General features: G+C 42.8%; 1 protein-coding gene across 1 annotated transcript in view; it reads left to right on the top strand.

Annotated features, from left to right (window-relative positions):
• The first annotated feature begins 278 nt into the window (after positions 1-278).
• The window catches only part of moxd1l (monooxygenase, DBH-like 1, like), a 41,133-nt gene continuing 23,135 nt past the window's right edge, over positions 279-18,276 (top strand). Inside the window, exons 1-6 of the mRNA XM_061242655.1 lie at positions 279-548; positions 1,003-1,149; positions 8,007-8,159; positions 8,450-8,533; positions 8,886-9,044; positions 18,119-18,221. Coding sequence (XP_061098639.1) covers positions 279-548; positions 1,003-1,149; positions 8,007-8,159; positions 8,450-8,533; positions 8,886-9,044; positions 18,119-18,221 — 916 coding nt within the window. The remainder of the gene's footprint in view (positions 549-1,002; positions 1,150-8,006; positions 8,160-8,449; positions 8,534-8,885; positions 9,045-18,118; positions 18,222-18,276) is intronic.

The following is an 18,276-nucleotide window of genomic DNA, read 5'->3' as shown; positions in this document are numbered from 1 at the left end:
GCTGAATTAACATCCATTAATAATCTTTTATTGGTTTGGGATCCGGTAATTTTGACTCAAAAGAGGTAGAAATTGTTTGAATAGACAATGGATTAATTCTTCGTTACTTTACTCTTTGAATTGAAACACACACACACACACACACACTGACGGCTCTGGGGCTGGGAGCACAATGGGGGGAGTGACTTATGAAGATCTGTTCCACTTAAGCTGTATTTAAGGGAGAGTCAGCTTTGTTTCCATTAGGAAAGGTGTCAGGTGGCTAATGGAGCAACACCATGGGTTCAGCATTCATCGTCTCTATCTTTCTGATTTTGATGCTAAGGCTGGGGGCACAAAGCAATGATCTAACTTTCACAGAGCACCTAGGCCATGGAGAGAATGTCACTTTGAGGTGGGGGTTCGACCAACTCCAGAATGAGATCACCTTTGAGCTGACGGTGAAGACCATGGGGTGGGTAGGACTCGGGTTCAGTCCCAACGGGCGCATGGCTGGGGCAGACATTGTCATTGGAGGGGTGGCCCCAAATGGAAGCACATATTTCACGGTAAGAACCCACCTGCTCCCAATACTATCTTCAAACCAGATGTTGTTATTTTGTATGAAAGTATTACAATTTAATATTATTATTATTTTACATAATAAAAAAATCTTGTTATAGAATGTATTAAAATTATTATTATTAAAGTATTTTTGTTTTTTAAGGATGGTTCAGGTTACCGATCCTCCTGGATAATATCTAATCCAAATGAAAAGTTCCCCTTTTTGGGATTAATAAAGTTCTACTACTAAAGAGGACTTAAAAACATTGCATTCTTCAATGTATGTTTTAGCAGGATAAACAGAACCTTAGAACTATTCTACCACATATCTGAGCATGCTTTGTTAAATCTGGAATGTCAGCTATTCAGCTATAGAGTGCCTTATCATACAATTACGTTTGCATTTTATCACTGTAACAAAACAGCACACGTGAAAAAGACTAACTTTGTTCACCTCAGGACCGTCATGCTGTGGGGAACTCACTCCCCCTAGTGGACAAGAGGCAGAGCTGCACTCTCTTGTCTCTGACAGAGGGTGACGGTCAAACAACGATGAAGTTCCGAAGACCCATGAAATCCTGTGATGATGAGGATTTCCTCATATCTGTGAGCTGATGCTTTCTATAAAATAAAATCTAAAATTTAGCAGGTCACATTCATCACAAATCTGGAGGAATTAACAGATTTGTTATTACAATCTAATCTGTTCAGTATATCACAAGTGACTTGTATGTGGCCCGGTGCATTCAGACATAGTGCACTTTGAAACACCACGTGTTTATGAAATGAAGAGACATATACAGTGGTAGGGTCGCCATGGCAACTTGATCGGACCATGTTAAAAGTGTGGCTGTAAGCACTGCTAGCAAGTTTTATGTCAATTGACCAAAGATTGGGTGTAACTGAGATATGGACTCATGTCCTGTTTAGGTTGTTTGCCTTTCATCTGACTGCAAACCATGTACAGGTCATTGCAATAGGGTTACTTGCAAAACCATGTGATGCATGGACTTAATTTTATATAATAACAGATTCTATGGTGAATGCTCGCAAATATTACAAATCCAACTGATAACTTCTGTGAATCTCAGTATGATGATACAAAGACAAATTTAATGAAGACTGCACTGACTTCATAGTGGGAGTGGCAAAATAACTGTTTCAGCAACATCTTACCCATGACAGTTCGGGTATATTGATCTTGAAATCACCCACCAATGTAAAAAAAACAATAACTGTTATAAGCCGAAAAGTTATAAGCAAAATGAAATTTTCTCAATGGTATAGCATCCTTTAGTGGTTAAAAGATGTATATTGCATATTAAATGGCTAAATGGCTCAGGATTTGTGGGACATCCTAAAGGGAACCGGGTACTGAATATACACTACATGAACATGTGGACACTCCTACGAATTATATTATATAGTTCAGGTGTTTCAGCCACACCCATTGCTAACAGGTGCATAAAATCTAGCAGATAGCCATGAAATCTACAGACAAACATTGACAGTTGAATGGGTCAATGTTTCAAATGTTTCAAATGCATACTGAAGAGCTGAGTGACTTTAAACATGACACTGTCATAGGATGCCACCTTTGCCACAAGACAATTTGCGAAATTTCTGCCCTGCTAGATCTGCACCAGTCAATTGTAAGTGCTATTATTGTGAATAAGTGGAAGCATCTAGAAGCACAACAGCTCAGCCATGAAGTGGTGGACCACGCAAACTCACAGAGCGGGGCTGCCAAGTGCTGAAGCGCATAGCACGTACACGTACGTATTATCTGTTCCATCACTCACTACAGAGTTCCAAACTGCCTCTGGAAGCAACATCAACACAAGAACTGTGCGCTGCGAGTTTCATGAAATTGGACGACATTTGTGTTAGAAAAGATAAACCAACATGAAGACCAGAGAGCACAAGTGTTGAGGGTAGTTTCTACAACAACTTGGAATGTCCTGAAAAAGAAAAAAACACTGGCATACTGAGCAATAGGCCAACTAAAGAAAACAACAGCAGTTGATGACAGAAACATTGTGAGAAATGTGAAGAAAACCCCCAAAACATCAGTAATCACAAACAATCTCCACAGGGCGGAGGTGAAGATATCTCAATCAACCGACTTAGAGAGCAGCAATATAAAGGCTATACTACAAGATGTACCACTCATCAGTAGTAAGAATCGAAAGGCGAGATGACAATTTGCAAAGAAGTACAGAGATGAGCCACAAAAGTTCTGGAACAAAGTTTTATGGACTAATGAGACCAGTGATGGAAAGCCCAAAGTGTGGAGAAAGAAGGGATCTGCTCATGATCCAAAACATACAAGCTCATCCGTGAAGTGTGGTGGAGGAAGTGTCATGGCTTGGGCTTGTATGGCTGCTTCTGGAGTGGGCTCACTAATCTTTATTGATGATGTAACTCATGATGGTAGCAGCTGGATGAATTCAGAAGTCGACAGAAACATTCTGTCTGGCAACTTACAGAGAAATGCTTCCAAACTGATTTGGAATAACTTCATCATGCAACAAGACCCAATGACCCAAAACACACGGGCAACACAACAAAGGACTTTGTTAGGGAGAAAAAGTGGAAGGTTTTAGACAGGCCATGTCAATCACCAGACCTTAACCCAACTGAGCATGAATTTCACCTGCTGAAGAGGAGATTGAAGGGCAACCCCCCATCACAAAAGAAGAATGCAACAGTTTGGTGATGTCAGTGGGTCATAGGCTTGATGCAGTTATTGCAAGCAAGGGGCATGCTACCAAATTTTAAGTGTTATACTTTTGCTCACCTAAAAATTGGGTGGTCTGATAGCAAAGGTGCTATGTTCCAAGTAGTGTAACACTAGGTGTAAACTCTTGTTTTGTGTTCATCTTTTTATCCCAACCCCAAATGTATTCAGTGTATTGCAAAAACAAATTGGCCTTATTGTTCCAATACTTTTGGAGGGGACTGTATGTCTCAAATATTGTTCATCATTGATTTGTTCATATAAAAAATAATAGATTGCCACTTTAAGGTGAAAGGGGCCAAGGAGGCAATAAAAATGGACACATAATACCACAGGGTGACAAACGAGTAAACAAACTGACGGAACCCGACCCCTAGTCCCCCGCCCTCCTCAATTTCATTGAGTGCAGTACAATAAGTCAAAAGAAATATGCTTCCTTTTTGAACAAGTTAAAAAATGTCTTCCCAGAGGCATCGTTTGGGGCAAATGACCAAGAAGTTATATCCCAGCTAAAATATAAGTTCCATTCCACGAAAGCAGGATTGAACAAATTTCAATCCTCACTACAGTGACACAGACCAAGTCTGGTCGAAAAACTGTAGAGGATTTTAAAACACTGTATCACATGTCGAGGAGCCAAAGCACTGCAAGAGGTGCATGGCATATTGGACACTAAAGCTGCAAAGAACAGCTGGAGAACCCTTCCAAAAGGGACTGCATAGAGGGTGACATTTTCTATAGATGTGAGCAGAATCATGGCAGAATCATGGCAGTCAAAAAAGAAAATCACTATGTCTATCTCACCTCATGTGTTTCAAATTTTCCACTTGCTACTACCCATCATATGGTGCTTTTCTGTGATTTTAACAAAACTGAATGTAAGCCTACCTCAGCTGGGGCCTTGTATATAGTCACACATACAAATACGCGTGTACTATTTTCCTCAAATTTGAAAGGGGATTTGTGCAGTGTTGTGACTTGGCTACATTGCGTTTCGGAGCGCACAAGCAACAACTACAATAATCTGTATCCAGTCCAAAAAATATTTTCAGTGAGAAAAGAATGATGATACTTAGGGGTTAACGTCAAATGATTTAGAATTTATTTTTATAAAGCAACTTATTTCTAACTATTTATTTAAACTTATTTCAATATTTATGAAGATAATTTTGAAGGTAATATAAAAATGTTGGGCAAGATAATGACACAACTTACATAACTGAGATGTGTTGAGGTGTGTGCGTGTGTGTATTTATTTATTTATTGCAAAGCTTTAGGAAATTAAGCAGCCTACAACGTGGTCATAGCCATACAACTTACTAATTATTCAGATATTTGTAATGGTCACATGAATCCTAATCGGAATTAGGTAGATTTGCAAATGCAGTGATATACTAAAAGATGATATTTCTCTTAAGAGATTCTGGATTGCTTTATTGTTTTAAGAAACTATCACTATATTTACGTCTAAATTGGAATAGGAATTACGTCTTTTTATACATTGCCTCCCCTTTCTGGGCACCATAATATTTGGGACAAATGGTTTCACAGGTGTTCCTGTCAGGTTCTGTATTTCCCTGGTTGAGCGTTTCCCTCTTTTTTGTGTATTTTGACCATGTCTGTAGTCCTATCATCTTGCTATTCATTTCCCCTAAGTCTCGTTACCTGTTCCCCACTTTCACACCTGTTTTCTCTTCTCAGTTCATTACATTTGTGTACTTATACCGCCCTGTTTCCCTTTGTTCCCCTCCAGATTGTTATGTGTCTCGTACCATTCTTTCCAGCATTTTCCTGCCTGTTTGCTCAGTTCAACCTATTCTGTCGCGACCTGTTTTTACTTTTACTGAGTATTGGCTTTTGTTTTGCACGTCTGCCTGTTCTGATTGCGTTCTTGTATACAAACTTTTACTTGTGGCCTCAGTTACACTCAATCAATAAAAACCATTGTTCAGTCTACTTTATAATTGCTTTTGGTTCCTTTGTTCTGAAGCCTGCGGGGTACAGCCTTCTGGGAATCTGACGCTCTCGAGTGCCACAGTTCCCTTTTCTCTGCTGCCACGAAGAAGGTCTTTGATCTTTCCGCTGTTGGACAAGCCACGAGTCACCAGCTGTTCCACCTACATCAAGATAACCGATCTGTTTCGGACTATTTGATTGAATTTCAGACTTTGGCTACCGCTGCGGGCTGGAACTATGAAGCGCACTATGGCGCATTCCATCACGGCTTATCTGATCAGATTCAGGATGAACTTACCACCTGTGTACTACCTCCCAAGCTTGACTTAACCAACCAAGCCAATCGAGTGGATACCCATCTGCGGGAGAGACGGGACGAGAGACGGGACGAGAGACGGACCTGGAAACCAAGCCCCTACAGAACATTCTTCACTCTGCAGTCCAGCTACCAACCCCTGACAGATGCTCCCGAAGCTGAACCTATACAAGTGAATAGCACAAGTTTGACGACCTGGGAGCCAATGCCAACTTCATGTGCCCTACCGTGGTTGATCACATCAGTGCTCTGGTAAGCCTCCTGGTCTCTGGTAATCATCACAAATAAATCTCTTTCTATGTCATGAAGTCGCCTCACATCCTCATGGTTCTGGGCAGACCCTAGCTACTACGTCATAACCCACAGGTCGACTGGGCCCAGGGGATGATCACAGGCTGGAGCCTGGGCTGTCATGTTGTCTGTCTCCACTCTGCTTCCAGTGCACCTACTACCTACTTCTGCTCTACCTGCCGAGGAGCCTCCCTCGGAACTGTCCAATGTGGCATCTATGTACCAGGATCTCCACCAAGCTTTCAGCAAATCCCAAGCCAATTCCCTACCGTACAACTGTGCCATCAACTTGCATCTGGGCACCACGCCTCCACGAGGTGGTCTGTTTTCCCTGTCTGCTCCTGAAACCCTGCACCGAGTCCCTGGCCCTCGTCATCACCTGCTTCTTTGTGGAGAAGAAGGACAAAAGCTTATGCCTATGCATCGACTACCAGGGACTTGACACCACTATAAAGAATTGCTACCCCATTCCACTCATCTTCTTGACATTCTCCTCTCTCCAGAACTGCAAGCTCTTCAACAAACTGGACTCACGCAATGCTTACCACCTGGTTCATATAAGAGAGGGGGACGAGTGGAAGACTGCCTTTAACACCCCTAGCAGCTACAATGAGTACCTGGTGATGCTGTTCAGGCTCTCGAACACTCTTGCTGTATTCCAAAGTATGATCAATTACATCCTGAGAGACATGATCTCCAAGTTTGTGTACCTGGATGACATCTTAATTTTCTCTGCCTCCCTAGAAGAACACAAACAACATGTCCTGCAATGCCTGTTGGAAAATCATCTATTCATCACAGTTTCACCGGACTACAGTTCAGTTTCTGGGATTCATGGTCTGCTATGGCAAATTGGAGATGGACTCAGAAAAGACCAGGGCAGTCACCAGTTGGCCCTCACCTGCTAACCCCAAGGAACTTCAGTGGTTTCTGGGTTAACTTTTATAGCTACCGCTATAGTTCTGTTGCCGCCCCGCTCACCCGCCCTGACCTCCAAGCAAAGTGCCTTCCTGCTGTTCTCAAAGAGCCAAAGACGCTTTCTTGGAATTAAAGAGACGCTTTTCCTCTGCCCCTGATCTTGTCATGCCTGACCTTGAGAATCAGTTCACCCTGGAGGTGGACGCCTCTGACACAGCTGTCGGAATGGTACTGTACTAAAGAGCCCCGGACAAGAAGATGCACCTATTTCTCTCGCCGCCTAACTCCTACTGAGAGGAATTACAGCATTGGCAACCAGGTTTCTGACAGTTTCTTAATAGTCATGTGTATTCAATCATTTCCTTATTGCAGGTGTAATAGATCTTTCAGTGTCTAGTCTTGACTCCGCACTTTTGATTGACTTTGGAGTCTGTTATTAGTGTCATCGATTAGTTATTAGTTTGTCAACATGATGATCAGAGTTGTGCCAATGAAAGTCAAGGAAGCCATTATGAGGGTGAGAAATAATAAAAAAACAGTCAGAGAAGGTCACACAATAGGCATACCAAGGGGTGAAAATAAATTTGGGGACCATATTGCATGGGTTTGAAGTAACAGGTTGGCTTCTAGAGTGAAATAAGTCAGACTTAGCCTAGGCAAGCATCGATGGGGAGACCAGGGTCGCCTGGGGGATATTGGAAATGGAAGGTTGTTCTAGGACCTGGTTTTCCTCCATTTTTATTCTGCCACTTGCAGTTTGGTTCTACCATGTATTAATGTGTTTGTTCTCAATTCTAGATATAGAGATACTTTCTAGATATCAAGCTATACCATTGCAAGAATGGCTTTTATAATTAATTCTGCTAAATATTGTAATTATTGTCAGTAGTGGTACTAGGCATAGGCAATATAGTCAATTGCCTAGCACAGGGGTCGGCAACCCTGGTCCTGGAGAGCCGCAGGGTGTGCTGGCTTTCGTCTCCACATTAAAATAAGCAACCGATTCAGACCCAAGAAACCAGATGAGGTGAGTTAACTGTGTAATCAACAGCTTTCATTGATCAATTAATGCCAAGTAACAACGAAAGCCAGCACACCCTGCGGATCTCCAGGACCAGGGTTTCCGACCCCTGGCCTAGCACAACAACTTGCTCAGGGCAGCACAGCACACTTCATTTGCACTCCTCGTTTAGGGAATGTGTGTCCTCCCAACTAACCATATATTTATTTTTTATTTTTCAGGCATCTCTCATCAACCTGATATATGCATTTGGCTTGACGGATGAAATTGAGAACCATGCTAGTCGCAGAGGAACAAAGAAATTGAACCTACTGAAGTATTCACCCCGGACAAATCCCCTAAGCAGCAATTACTTTGATTTGAGAGCCAGTAATGTAAGTGATTGCAAGAGCAACATCCAGCTTCCATAGTGTGTACCTTGAAGATGCATTTCAGTTCACAAAAGGATGATGATCATAGTATCTTTTGTTAAATAAAAGAGTGGCCCACATCCCTTCATTCAGATATGGGGAATACAGATAAGGCTTCAGCAATTGTATCACATGCATCACATGGTTTCCTGTTGAACAATTTCTCTATTAACCGTGTTTGGAAATGCACAAATAATGTGCTGTACACAGATTTTTTTCTCCCTTTTTCTTTGAACTGAACTTTTTTATTCCAGTTTACGATACCTGCAGTGCACACACACTACCACTGCTGGATTATGAAGACTCCAACGCTTGGGGCAAAGCATCACATCTATCGGGTTGGTAATCAAGTCTTGTTGGCTTCCTGGCCTGGTCTTTTCATATTTAATATGAATCAAATTGAATATTTCATAATGTCATATTGTAAATGATGCATGGTTGCTTAAGGAAAACTATATTGGACAAGTCAAGTCAGCTGCTATTGTGTTAATGGTAGCTAGCTTCCTTGTTGACCAATTAGCCGTCAGCCTTCTAGCTGGCTTGGTAACCTTTGCTAATTAAGTCAAGTTTGTTTGTTTGAAATTACAGTAGAAGACTCTTTTATGAAGAGTTTTATGACATTACATACAACATTTGCTAGTACATCTTCTGGTATGTCCTCTCAATGAGTCTTCCCTTGCTCTTCACCAGATTGAGCCAATCATACGACACATTGACATTGTCCACCATATTATAATGTACGGATGCCATTTCAGTGTGAATGAGACCACAGATGGGGCATGTTACACATCACCAATGCTGTCCTACATGTGCCCACGAGTGATGGCTGCATGGGCAGTTGGAGGAGAGGTGAGTCTTCATTTTTAAGGGGTGACTCAGCACTGTGGCACAGTGTTGAGTGTGGGTGTTGTTCTGGGTGGTGAATGATTCAAATAATAATAGCAGTTGTATTCACCATCCTTCAAAGCAAGTAAATTAAACAGACATTGATCAAAACAAAGTGAAAACATACACCATTGGGTAAATGGTTAACAGCAGTCCAGCAACTGAGATTGGAGAAACAGCTCAAAAGGCACTGTCCAAGCAACTCTCCCCTCAGCAGGTCTTTATACTGGCCTCACAAAGGCAATGGAACAACATCTGAGCTGATTACTAATTAAATAAGTGTGGGCAGTATCCAATGTCTTCCAGTTTTGCTTGCTTCCCTACATTGTCTTATTTCCCATATGGAAGAATATACGTAGAATATGCTGGCTCTAACAATTACATGGGATCTAGAATGTATTTATTTAGCATAACACAATTAAGAGGTAACTTGTCCTTAGGAATTATACAAGTGACATGCTGTGCAATATGCTCTTTTCTGGTTGAATTGCACTTGAGTGTAGAGGATCGCTATCATTTTCCTTCACTTAGATATTTCTCATGGTGCTTTTGTTTTGCATTATATGACATACAGTTGTGTTCAAGAAAATACAGTACAACATCAGTAACCTGATGAACCGCTGTTATTAGTAGTAGTGATATTCCTGCATGGCCATTACTTCACTTGTAGATGTAGTAGTGTAATAAAAAAACAACAGACCCAACTGTCATGACATGCACGCTGCGTGTTCATAATAATAGCAGTGTGGAGTTTAATTAGAGAATTCATTCATTCTGTGAAAAAACAGCTGTCATTAAGTGTCCTTATTAAGGAAGAAGAGTAGCAAATGTTTCACACATTGTTATAAAATATATTTCCTTCTGAATTGTAAAATGGGCCTTTCCAATCATTGTTCATTACAGTACATTACATTACGTAGCATTTAGCAGACCTGAGAGGACAGTACAGTTCCGAGTCCTAGTGTAAACATACAGAAATTCAGAACCCTTGAAGAGTACAATCAACTTTCAAACTAGCATACCACAGTTGGCAGCTAGAATACAACAGCCAATAAAAACAACAATACCTATACAAGTAACGATATCTATACATAAGTGCCATTACAGTCTAAGGCTAATCACGGTGATTGTGAGTTGGGGAGGGAAAGGTGTAGCCTGAAGAGATGAGTCTTCAGTCTGCGCTTGAAGGAGGTCAGAGACTCTGCCGTTCTGACATCCACTGGGAGGTCATTCCACCACCGTGGGACCAGGACAGACAGCAGTCGTGAGCGTGAAGTGCAGGTGTGGCGAGGGGGAGGCGCCAGGCGGCACAAAGTGGCAGAATGGAGGGGTCTTGTTGGTGTATAGGTCTTGATAAGGGATTGAATATATACAGGGGCTGATCCTTTAAATGCCTGGTATGCGAGCACCAAAGTTTTCAATTTGATGCGAGCCATAACAGGCAGCCAGTGGAGGTTGCTGAGCAGGGGGGTGACATGTGAATGTCTGGGAACATTGAATACCAGACGGGCTGCAGCATTCTGGATGAGTTGTAGGGGTTTGATAGCAGATGCTGGAAGGCCAGCCAGCAGAGAATTGCAATAGTCCAGGCGGGACAGGGCCATTGCTTGAACAAGGAGCTGAGTGGAGTAGGTGGTGAGAAAGGGTCGGATTCTCCGGATGTTGTACAGGAAGAACCTGCACGCCCGGGTCACCGTAGCGATGTTCTCGGAGAAGGATAGCCTGTTGTCCATCACCACTCCAAGGTTTCCTGCACTAGGGGATGAGGTCACTGTGGTATCCCCTAGTGAGATGGAGAAATCAGAGAAGGGAGAGGTTAAAGCAGGGATGAAGATTACCTCCGTCTTACCTGGGTTGAGCTTTAGATGGTGGTTGCCCATCCAGCTCTGGATGTCTCTCAGGCAGGCGGAGATACGGGTAGAGACCTGTGTGTCTGATGGGGGAAAGGAGAGAAAGAGTTGGGTGTCATCAGCATAACAATGATAGGAGATGCCATGAGCAGAGATAACGGGGCCAAGGGATCTCGTGTAGATGGAGAAGAGGAGGGGTCCAAGGACTGAGCCCTGGGGGACTCCTGTAACAAGGGAGCGAGGGGTTGACACTCCTCCAGCCCAGGACACCTGGGAAGACCGGCCAGAGAGATAAGATTTGATCCACTCTAAGGCTGTGCCACAGATCCCTGTAGATGCCAGGGAGGCTAAGAGGATGGAGTGGTTGACCGTGTTGAACGCCGCAGAGAGGTCAAGAAGGATCAGGACAGAGGACAGAGGTTGCTCGTGCAGCCTGAAGGGACTCATTGACAGAGAGGAGTGCAGTCTCCATCGAGTGGCCAGGTCTGAAGCCGGACTGGTGGGGGTCCAGCAGGTTATTCTGTGAGAGGAAGGAAGAGAGTTGGTTGGAGGCAGCTCGTGCAATGGATTTGGATAGAAAAGGAAGGAGATACCGGACGGTAGTTTTGAATGCAAGAGGGGTCTAGAGTGGGTTTCTTTAGGAGCGGGGTGATGTAGGCCCTCTTGAATGATGAGGGAAAGCAGCCAGAGGACAGAGAGGAGTTAACAAGGGAGGTGACAAATGGGAGGATGTCAGGCGTGATTGCCTGAAAGAGGTTTGAGGGGATGGGGTCCAGGGCACGGGGTCCAGGGCACAAGTAGTAGGGCGGTGGGAGAGCAGGAGGTGAGACACATCAGCATCTGTAAGGGGACAGAAAGAGGAGAAACAGGGGGCAGACACAGAAATGGAGGCAGGCATAGAAGTGGTGGTGGTCGCGAAGGTGCTGCGGATATCTGCAACCTTCTCGTCAAAAAATACCGCAAAGTCATCAGCAGTGAGCGAGGACTGAGATGGTGGGGGAGGTGTGCTGAGGAGAGAGGAGAAAATGGAGAACAGTTGACGAGGGTTAGAAGTGGAGTTCTGGATTTTTGTTTGGAAGTAATTTATTTTGGCAGTGGTGATAGCGGAGGAGAATTCGGCCAGGAGAGACTGGTAGGAAGACAGGTCCGATGGGTCTTTTGATTTCCTCCACTTCCTCTCAGCTGCACGTAGGCTGGGCCTGGAGGAACGTGGAAGGTCAGAAACAAGAGAACAGAGAGAGTCAAGGGCTGAGGAGATGGAGGAAAGCAGCACGGAAGATGCGGAATCAGTGGGTAGTTTGGAGAAGGATTCAAGAGGAGGGAGGGAAGCAGTGACTCTGGGGGCAAGGGAGGAGGGTGATGGAGAGCGGAGGTTACATCGTACAGAAACAGTGGGGGTGAGAGAAGGGGAGGGAGGCAGAGGGGCTAGGGGGATGGAGAAGGAAATGAAGTGGTGATCGGCTGAGCGACTTGTGTAACAGTGGGGTTAGAAGAGGAGCAGTTCCTCAGAAAGATCAGGTCGAGAAGGTTTCCAGCCTTGTGAGTTGGGGGAGAGTGCTGCAGAGAGAGGTCAAAGGAGTGAAGTAGTGGTAAGAAGGCAGCAGACTGGGAGGCTTCCAGGTGGATGTTGAAATCTCCCAGGAGGATAAGTGGGGTGCCATCCTCAGGGAATGAGCTGAGTAGAGTGTCAAGCTCATCAAGGAAACTTCCCAGGGCACCTGGAGGACGATAAACAACAACAATATAAAGTTTAACAGGGTGAGTAATTGAGACAGCGTGGCATTCAAAGGTGGATAGGGATAGGTCTGAGGGAAAATGCAGAGAAATTCCACGAAGGGGAGATCAGCAAGGCAGTGCCTTGGGTGTGTGAGGAGGAGAAGGAGGATGAGAGGGCAGCGGGGGTGGCGGTGTTCTCTGGTGTAATCCAGGTCTCGGTGAGGGCAAGGAACTGTAGGGACAGGAGGGAGGCATAACCAGTAATGAAGTCAGCCTTCCATGTGGCAGACTGGCAGTTCCATAGCCCCCCTGCAACTGTGAAGTTGTCACAGGAGGTCAGTGAGGGGTAGCAGAGGTTGGTGGGGTTCCGTCGCCGTGGAGGGCCACGTAGCTGGAAGCGTGTTCTGAAGGGGAGAGAGCAGACTGTAATGGGGTGCTGACACACCATACCATTGCAAAATGGGAGGGAGCGTCGCTCTGAGCACGCCTATATAAACTGCTCATTACTAATGCAAACTAGCGATCTAATAATTATCCTAACAATTGCAGCGTCCAAAGCATCTAACTGATTCTGATTACCTAATCAGAATAACAGAACCGAGCGAAACTGCCGGCGGCTGGTGAAAAACACACTAGATTTTGCTAACTAATAATGAAAAGCAAGACACCTGGTATAACTAACACGGCGATTTGACAACAAATCTACAACAGCTGAGACTAACAAGGTTTCCTTATTACCTACTGCTCACACCAAAAAACACAGAAACAATACTTAAGTTCCCTGGAGGTCTTCAAGTACACACGGCTAGTGGAAAAAATGCACTTTGGAGGAACAATGTCATTTGAGTAAAAAGTTGATTGGAGAGGGGAAAACGTATAAAGAAGTATGGCTACAAAAACCTGAAACAAGCGGAAGAAAATGAGCAACTACTGCTAAAACGGATCGAAGAATAGTCAGAATGGCAAATATTCAGCCATTCATCAGCTCCAAAAAGATCAAATATGGTCTACAGTTACCTGTGCTGTTACAGTCAGAAGACATTTGCAAGCAAGCAACATCTTGGTTCCAGACAAAAAGGATTGAGGTAATGGAGTGGCCAGCTCAATCCAATGACCTGAACCCCATTGAAAACTTGTGGGGTGACATTAAAAATGCAGTTTCTGATGCAAAACCTAAAAATTAATAGGAACTGGGGAATTTAGTTTCAGTTCATCCTGTGCTGAAACACCTGTTTCTAGGTGCTAGAAGTTGGTTGACTTGATACAACACTGATGCGCAGCAGTTACCCACAAACAATGATTATGCAGCTAAATATCCATCCATCCATTATCTAAACCCGCTTATCCTAAACAGGGTCGCAGGGGGGCTGGAGCCTATCCCAGCATACATTGGGCGAAAGGCAGGAATACGCCCTGGACAGGTTGCCAGTCCATCGCAGGGCACACACACCATTCACTCACACACTCATACCTATGGGCAATTTAGACTCTCCAATCAGCCTAACATGCATGTCTTTGGACTGTGGGAGGAAACCGGAGTATTCGGAGGAAACCCACGCGAACACGGGGAGAACATGCAAACTCCGCACAGAGAGGCCCCGGCCGACAGGGATTCGAGCCCAGGACCTCCTTGCTGTGAGGCGGCAGTGCTACCCTCTGCACCATCCGTGCCGCCACACAACAAAATATTTGTTCAGTAATTTAAAGTAAAGTTCAATCTTGAAAGTTTTATTCAGTTTATACAGTTTGAAGAGAAAAATGTAGACACTGCAATTTTTATTTAACAGATTAATACTCCTTTTCTTTGCTTCCTGTAAAAGAATAATGCAGACTTGATAAAATTAGCTAGTGCTTTGATTTGGAATTGAATGTGTAATGTTTCCACTACATTTGAAATATTTGAAAAGCTATTCAAAATATTTTCACTTTATTCACGCACTGCAATTTATTTGAACACAACTGTAGTTGTTGAACCTAAGATTGATGCAACGACCCCACTGCTGTAAGGCTACTCAATCAAAATATAGAACAGTCTTAAAAACTTTTTTCAAAATAAATTTTTATAAATAAGCTAATTATAACTACTGCTATAATACAGTCAAGTGTCCAGTTCATTGATTAACCATTCCTATCCATAATAGGGAAGTGACACAAAAGATACGAGAAGCAGAAAGCCTACAACCCAAACATCATAGTTGAGAGGAACAAACGAATGCTACTATGTTCGTATTGCCTCAGGTGAATATTTTTTATTAGATATGTAGTCTTCGCTGGGATAATAAGCAATAGTATACAGTTTCAGTGATTTCTTGTATGGAGTGGATAGCAGCGACACGAACAATCAGAATAAGCCCCCACGGCATTGGCTGTGGCAGTTAGAACCAATTTTCAACCAATGAGCTTGAATACTTGTACAGCTGTACAATCTTTTGATACAGAGTGACAACAAATGTGCTTTGAAACCTGAATTTAAGGACTATAAACACAGGCAGAGGGTGAATCAACATGTCAGTGAGCCTTTTTCAATGATAGAAGGGGATTTACAATGGTCTTGTAACAATGTTTTAACACAAAAATCTTACCTATTGTACCTTTAAGGCTACTGTGCCCTGATTTATGCCTCGCCTCAATTGCATCTATTGTGTCAGGTTCTGTGTTTTTCATTGTCTAGGTTTTGTCTAAGTTGTTGGCGTTTCCGTGTATTGTTACCCTCTATGCTTTCCATAGTCGGTCTGTCTCCCCATTCATTCACTGTTATTAGTTTCACCTGCGTTTTCACTTCCTGCTTGTTTCCCACACTTGATTGCCATTCCTTCTTGTTAGCTGTCTTATTTAAACCCCTCTGTTTGTTCAGTTAGTCGCCAGATTGTTATGTGTCAAATCCATACTGTCCAGCATTTTCTGATAGACTTCTGTTATGACCTGTAGTTCGTCCCCAACTTCCGCGTTTAGATTCTCCTGTCTGTTTGATTTTGTATTGACCTGTTTTTGTATATCGACTTTTGTTTCCAGATTCTGTTTTTGTCTGCTCAGCCCGTTTGTTATCGACCCTTCGCCTGTGACCACGATTACAATTTGGATTATCCGCGTGATACCTGTTTGCTGTTTTGACCCATTGCCTGGACTTTGTATTACGAACTGCCTTATCTCTACTGAATCTGTTTGCTGGCTCTTGACCTTCGCCTGTCCGACCTGCATATTTTATAATAAAGACTTTGTTCTAAAGTTTATGCCTTGGTCTCGCATCTGGGTTCTACGGACCTGATATATAGAGTGTCCTTTGGACTTCATGGCTTGGTTTTTGTCCTGACATGCAGTGTCAATTGTGGAAACTTACAGTTTTGTGTTTCATTTGGCGCTTCTGCCTCGGGAGATCTTCTGGTGGCAAATTTGCATATACACTCACAAGCACTTTATTTGGTACTTATTTTTTTTTAGTCTTCTTCTTTCAGACTTCGTTCAGACTTCTACTGCTATAGCCTATCCACTTAGAATTATGATGTGTTGTGTGTTCAGAGATGTTCTTCTGCATACCACTGTTGTAATGTGTGGTTATTTACATTACTGTCACCTTCCTATCAGCTTTGACCAGTCTGGCCATTCTCCTCTGACGTCTCTCATTAACAAGGCATTTCTGTCAGCAGAACTGCTGCTCACAGGATTTATTTTAGTTTTTTGCACCATTCTCTGCAAACTCTAGAGACTAGCGTGCGTGAAAATCCCAGAATATCAGCAGTTTCTGAGATACTCAAACCACCCTGTCTGCCACCAACAATCATTCCACGGTCAAAGTCACTTTTCACATCACGTCACATTTTTTCCCCATTCTGATGGTTGATATAAACATTAACTGAAGCTCCTGACCCATATGTACATGATTGCACTGCTGCCACACAATTGGCTGATAAGATAATCGCATGAATAAGGAGGTGTAATAAAGTAAAGATGTTCCTAATAAAGTGCTTGGTGAGTGAAAATATTTCTTGTTGTTCGCACAACCACCACCAGGTGACATGTGAGCACCTACATCCAGTGCAGTCTGAAGTACTTGCAGGTTTCGACTGTAGGGGGGTAGCAGTGTCCTTTTTCATGAGGAGCTTTCATTAATATAGAGCTGAGACGACTGTTTCCGGAAGTAAATTATAGGGCAAATCCATGAAAAGGTGGTCATGGACCAAAAAAATACCTTTCCTAACTATGTCCAATCAATTCAATTTGGACTCCCAATCAACTTCGAGACACATTTCAAGCAAACACGATCCACCTGACCACAATGTGGAGTGCCACAGTGAAGGGAATACGTATGTACCGGTGCATCTCAAAAAATTTAAATATTGTGGAAAAGTTCATTTTTCCGTAACTTTCTTGTATTCTACATTCATCAGACATAAAGTGAAATATTTCAAGCCTTTTTTGTTTTAATCTTGATGATTACGGTTTACAGCTCATGAAAATAAAAAATCCAGCATCTCAAAATATAAAAATATCACGTAAGACCAATCAAAAAAAGATTTATAATACAGAAATGTCCACCTTCTGAAAAGTATGTTCATTTATGCACTCAATACTTGGTTGGGGCACCAATTACTGCATCAATGCAGCGTGGCATGGAGGCAATGTAGCACTGTTGAGGTGTTAAGGAAGCCCAGGTTGCTTTGATAGCAGCCTTCAGCTCATCTGTATTGCTGGGTCTGGTGTCTCTCATCCTCCTCTTGAAAATACCCCATAGATTCTGTATGAGATTCAGGTCAGGCGAGTTGGCTGGCCAATCAAGCACAGTAATACCATGGTCAGCAAACCAGTTACTAGTAGTTTTGGCACTTTGGGCAGGTGCCAAGTCCTACTGAAAAAGGAAATCAGCATCTCCATAAAGCTTGTCAGCAGATGGAAGATGGAAGTGGTCGGAAATCTCCTGGTAGATGGCTGCGTTGATTCTGGATTTGATAAAACACACACCAGCAGATGACATGCCACTCCAAATCATCGCTGACTGACTATTTTCAGATACTGGATTTTTCACTTTATGTGTAATGAATCTAGAATCACTTTTCAAATTAATTATGCCAAAAAATGAACTTGCATTTTTTGAGATGCACCTGTAGATGAGAGATTTCAGTTTTTGATTTTGAATAAATTTGCTAAAATGTCGAAAACATGTTTTCACTGCATAATGGGTTATTGAGCATAGATTGTATCCATTTCAAATTAAATCTGCAACACAATAAAGTGCAAAAAGTAAAGGGGCCATTCTGACACCACTGTACCTACCAATGGGAAGCACAGTATAAATGTTTAAAACAGATTTACCTATTATTACTGGGATTTATATTTTGGGTTATATTAAAGCGTTAAATGATCGCATTAATTATATTGTATTGAAGGATTCTATTTGTCAATGTTTTTATCAGAGAGGGATGGCAGTTTGAATGTTTTCTGCTAGTATCTGTGTCATACATGCTGTCATTCCTTCAGGTTATAGACTTTCCAGAAGTTGCTGGCCTTTCCATCGGTGGAGAAAAAGACATATCTTACTACAGGCTGGAAATTCATTACAACAATCCGGAGAACACTGCAGGTAACCTCTGACTATATGACTTTATAACAAACAACTGCATACTCTAATCCCAACA

This window comes from Conger conger, chromosome 5 (genome assembly GCF_963514075.1).
Source record: "Conger conger chromosome 5, fConCon1.1, whole genome shotgun sequence".
Lineage (NCBI taxonomy): Eukaryota > Metazoa > Chordata > Actinopteri > Anguilliformes > Congridae > Conger > Conger conger.
The sequence above is the reverse complement of the archived record's forward strand: the minus strand, read 5'-3'. Positions and strand labels throughout refer to the sequence as shown.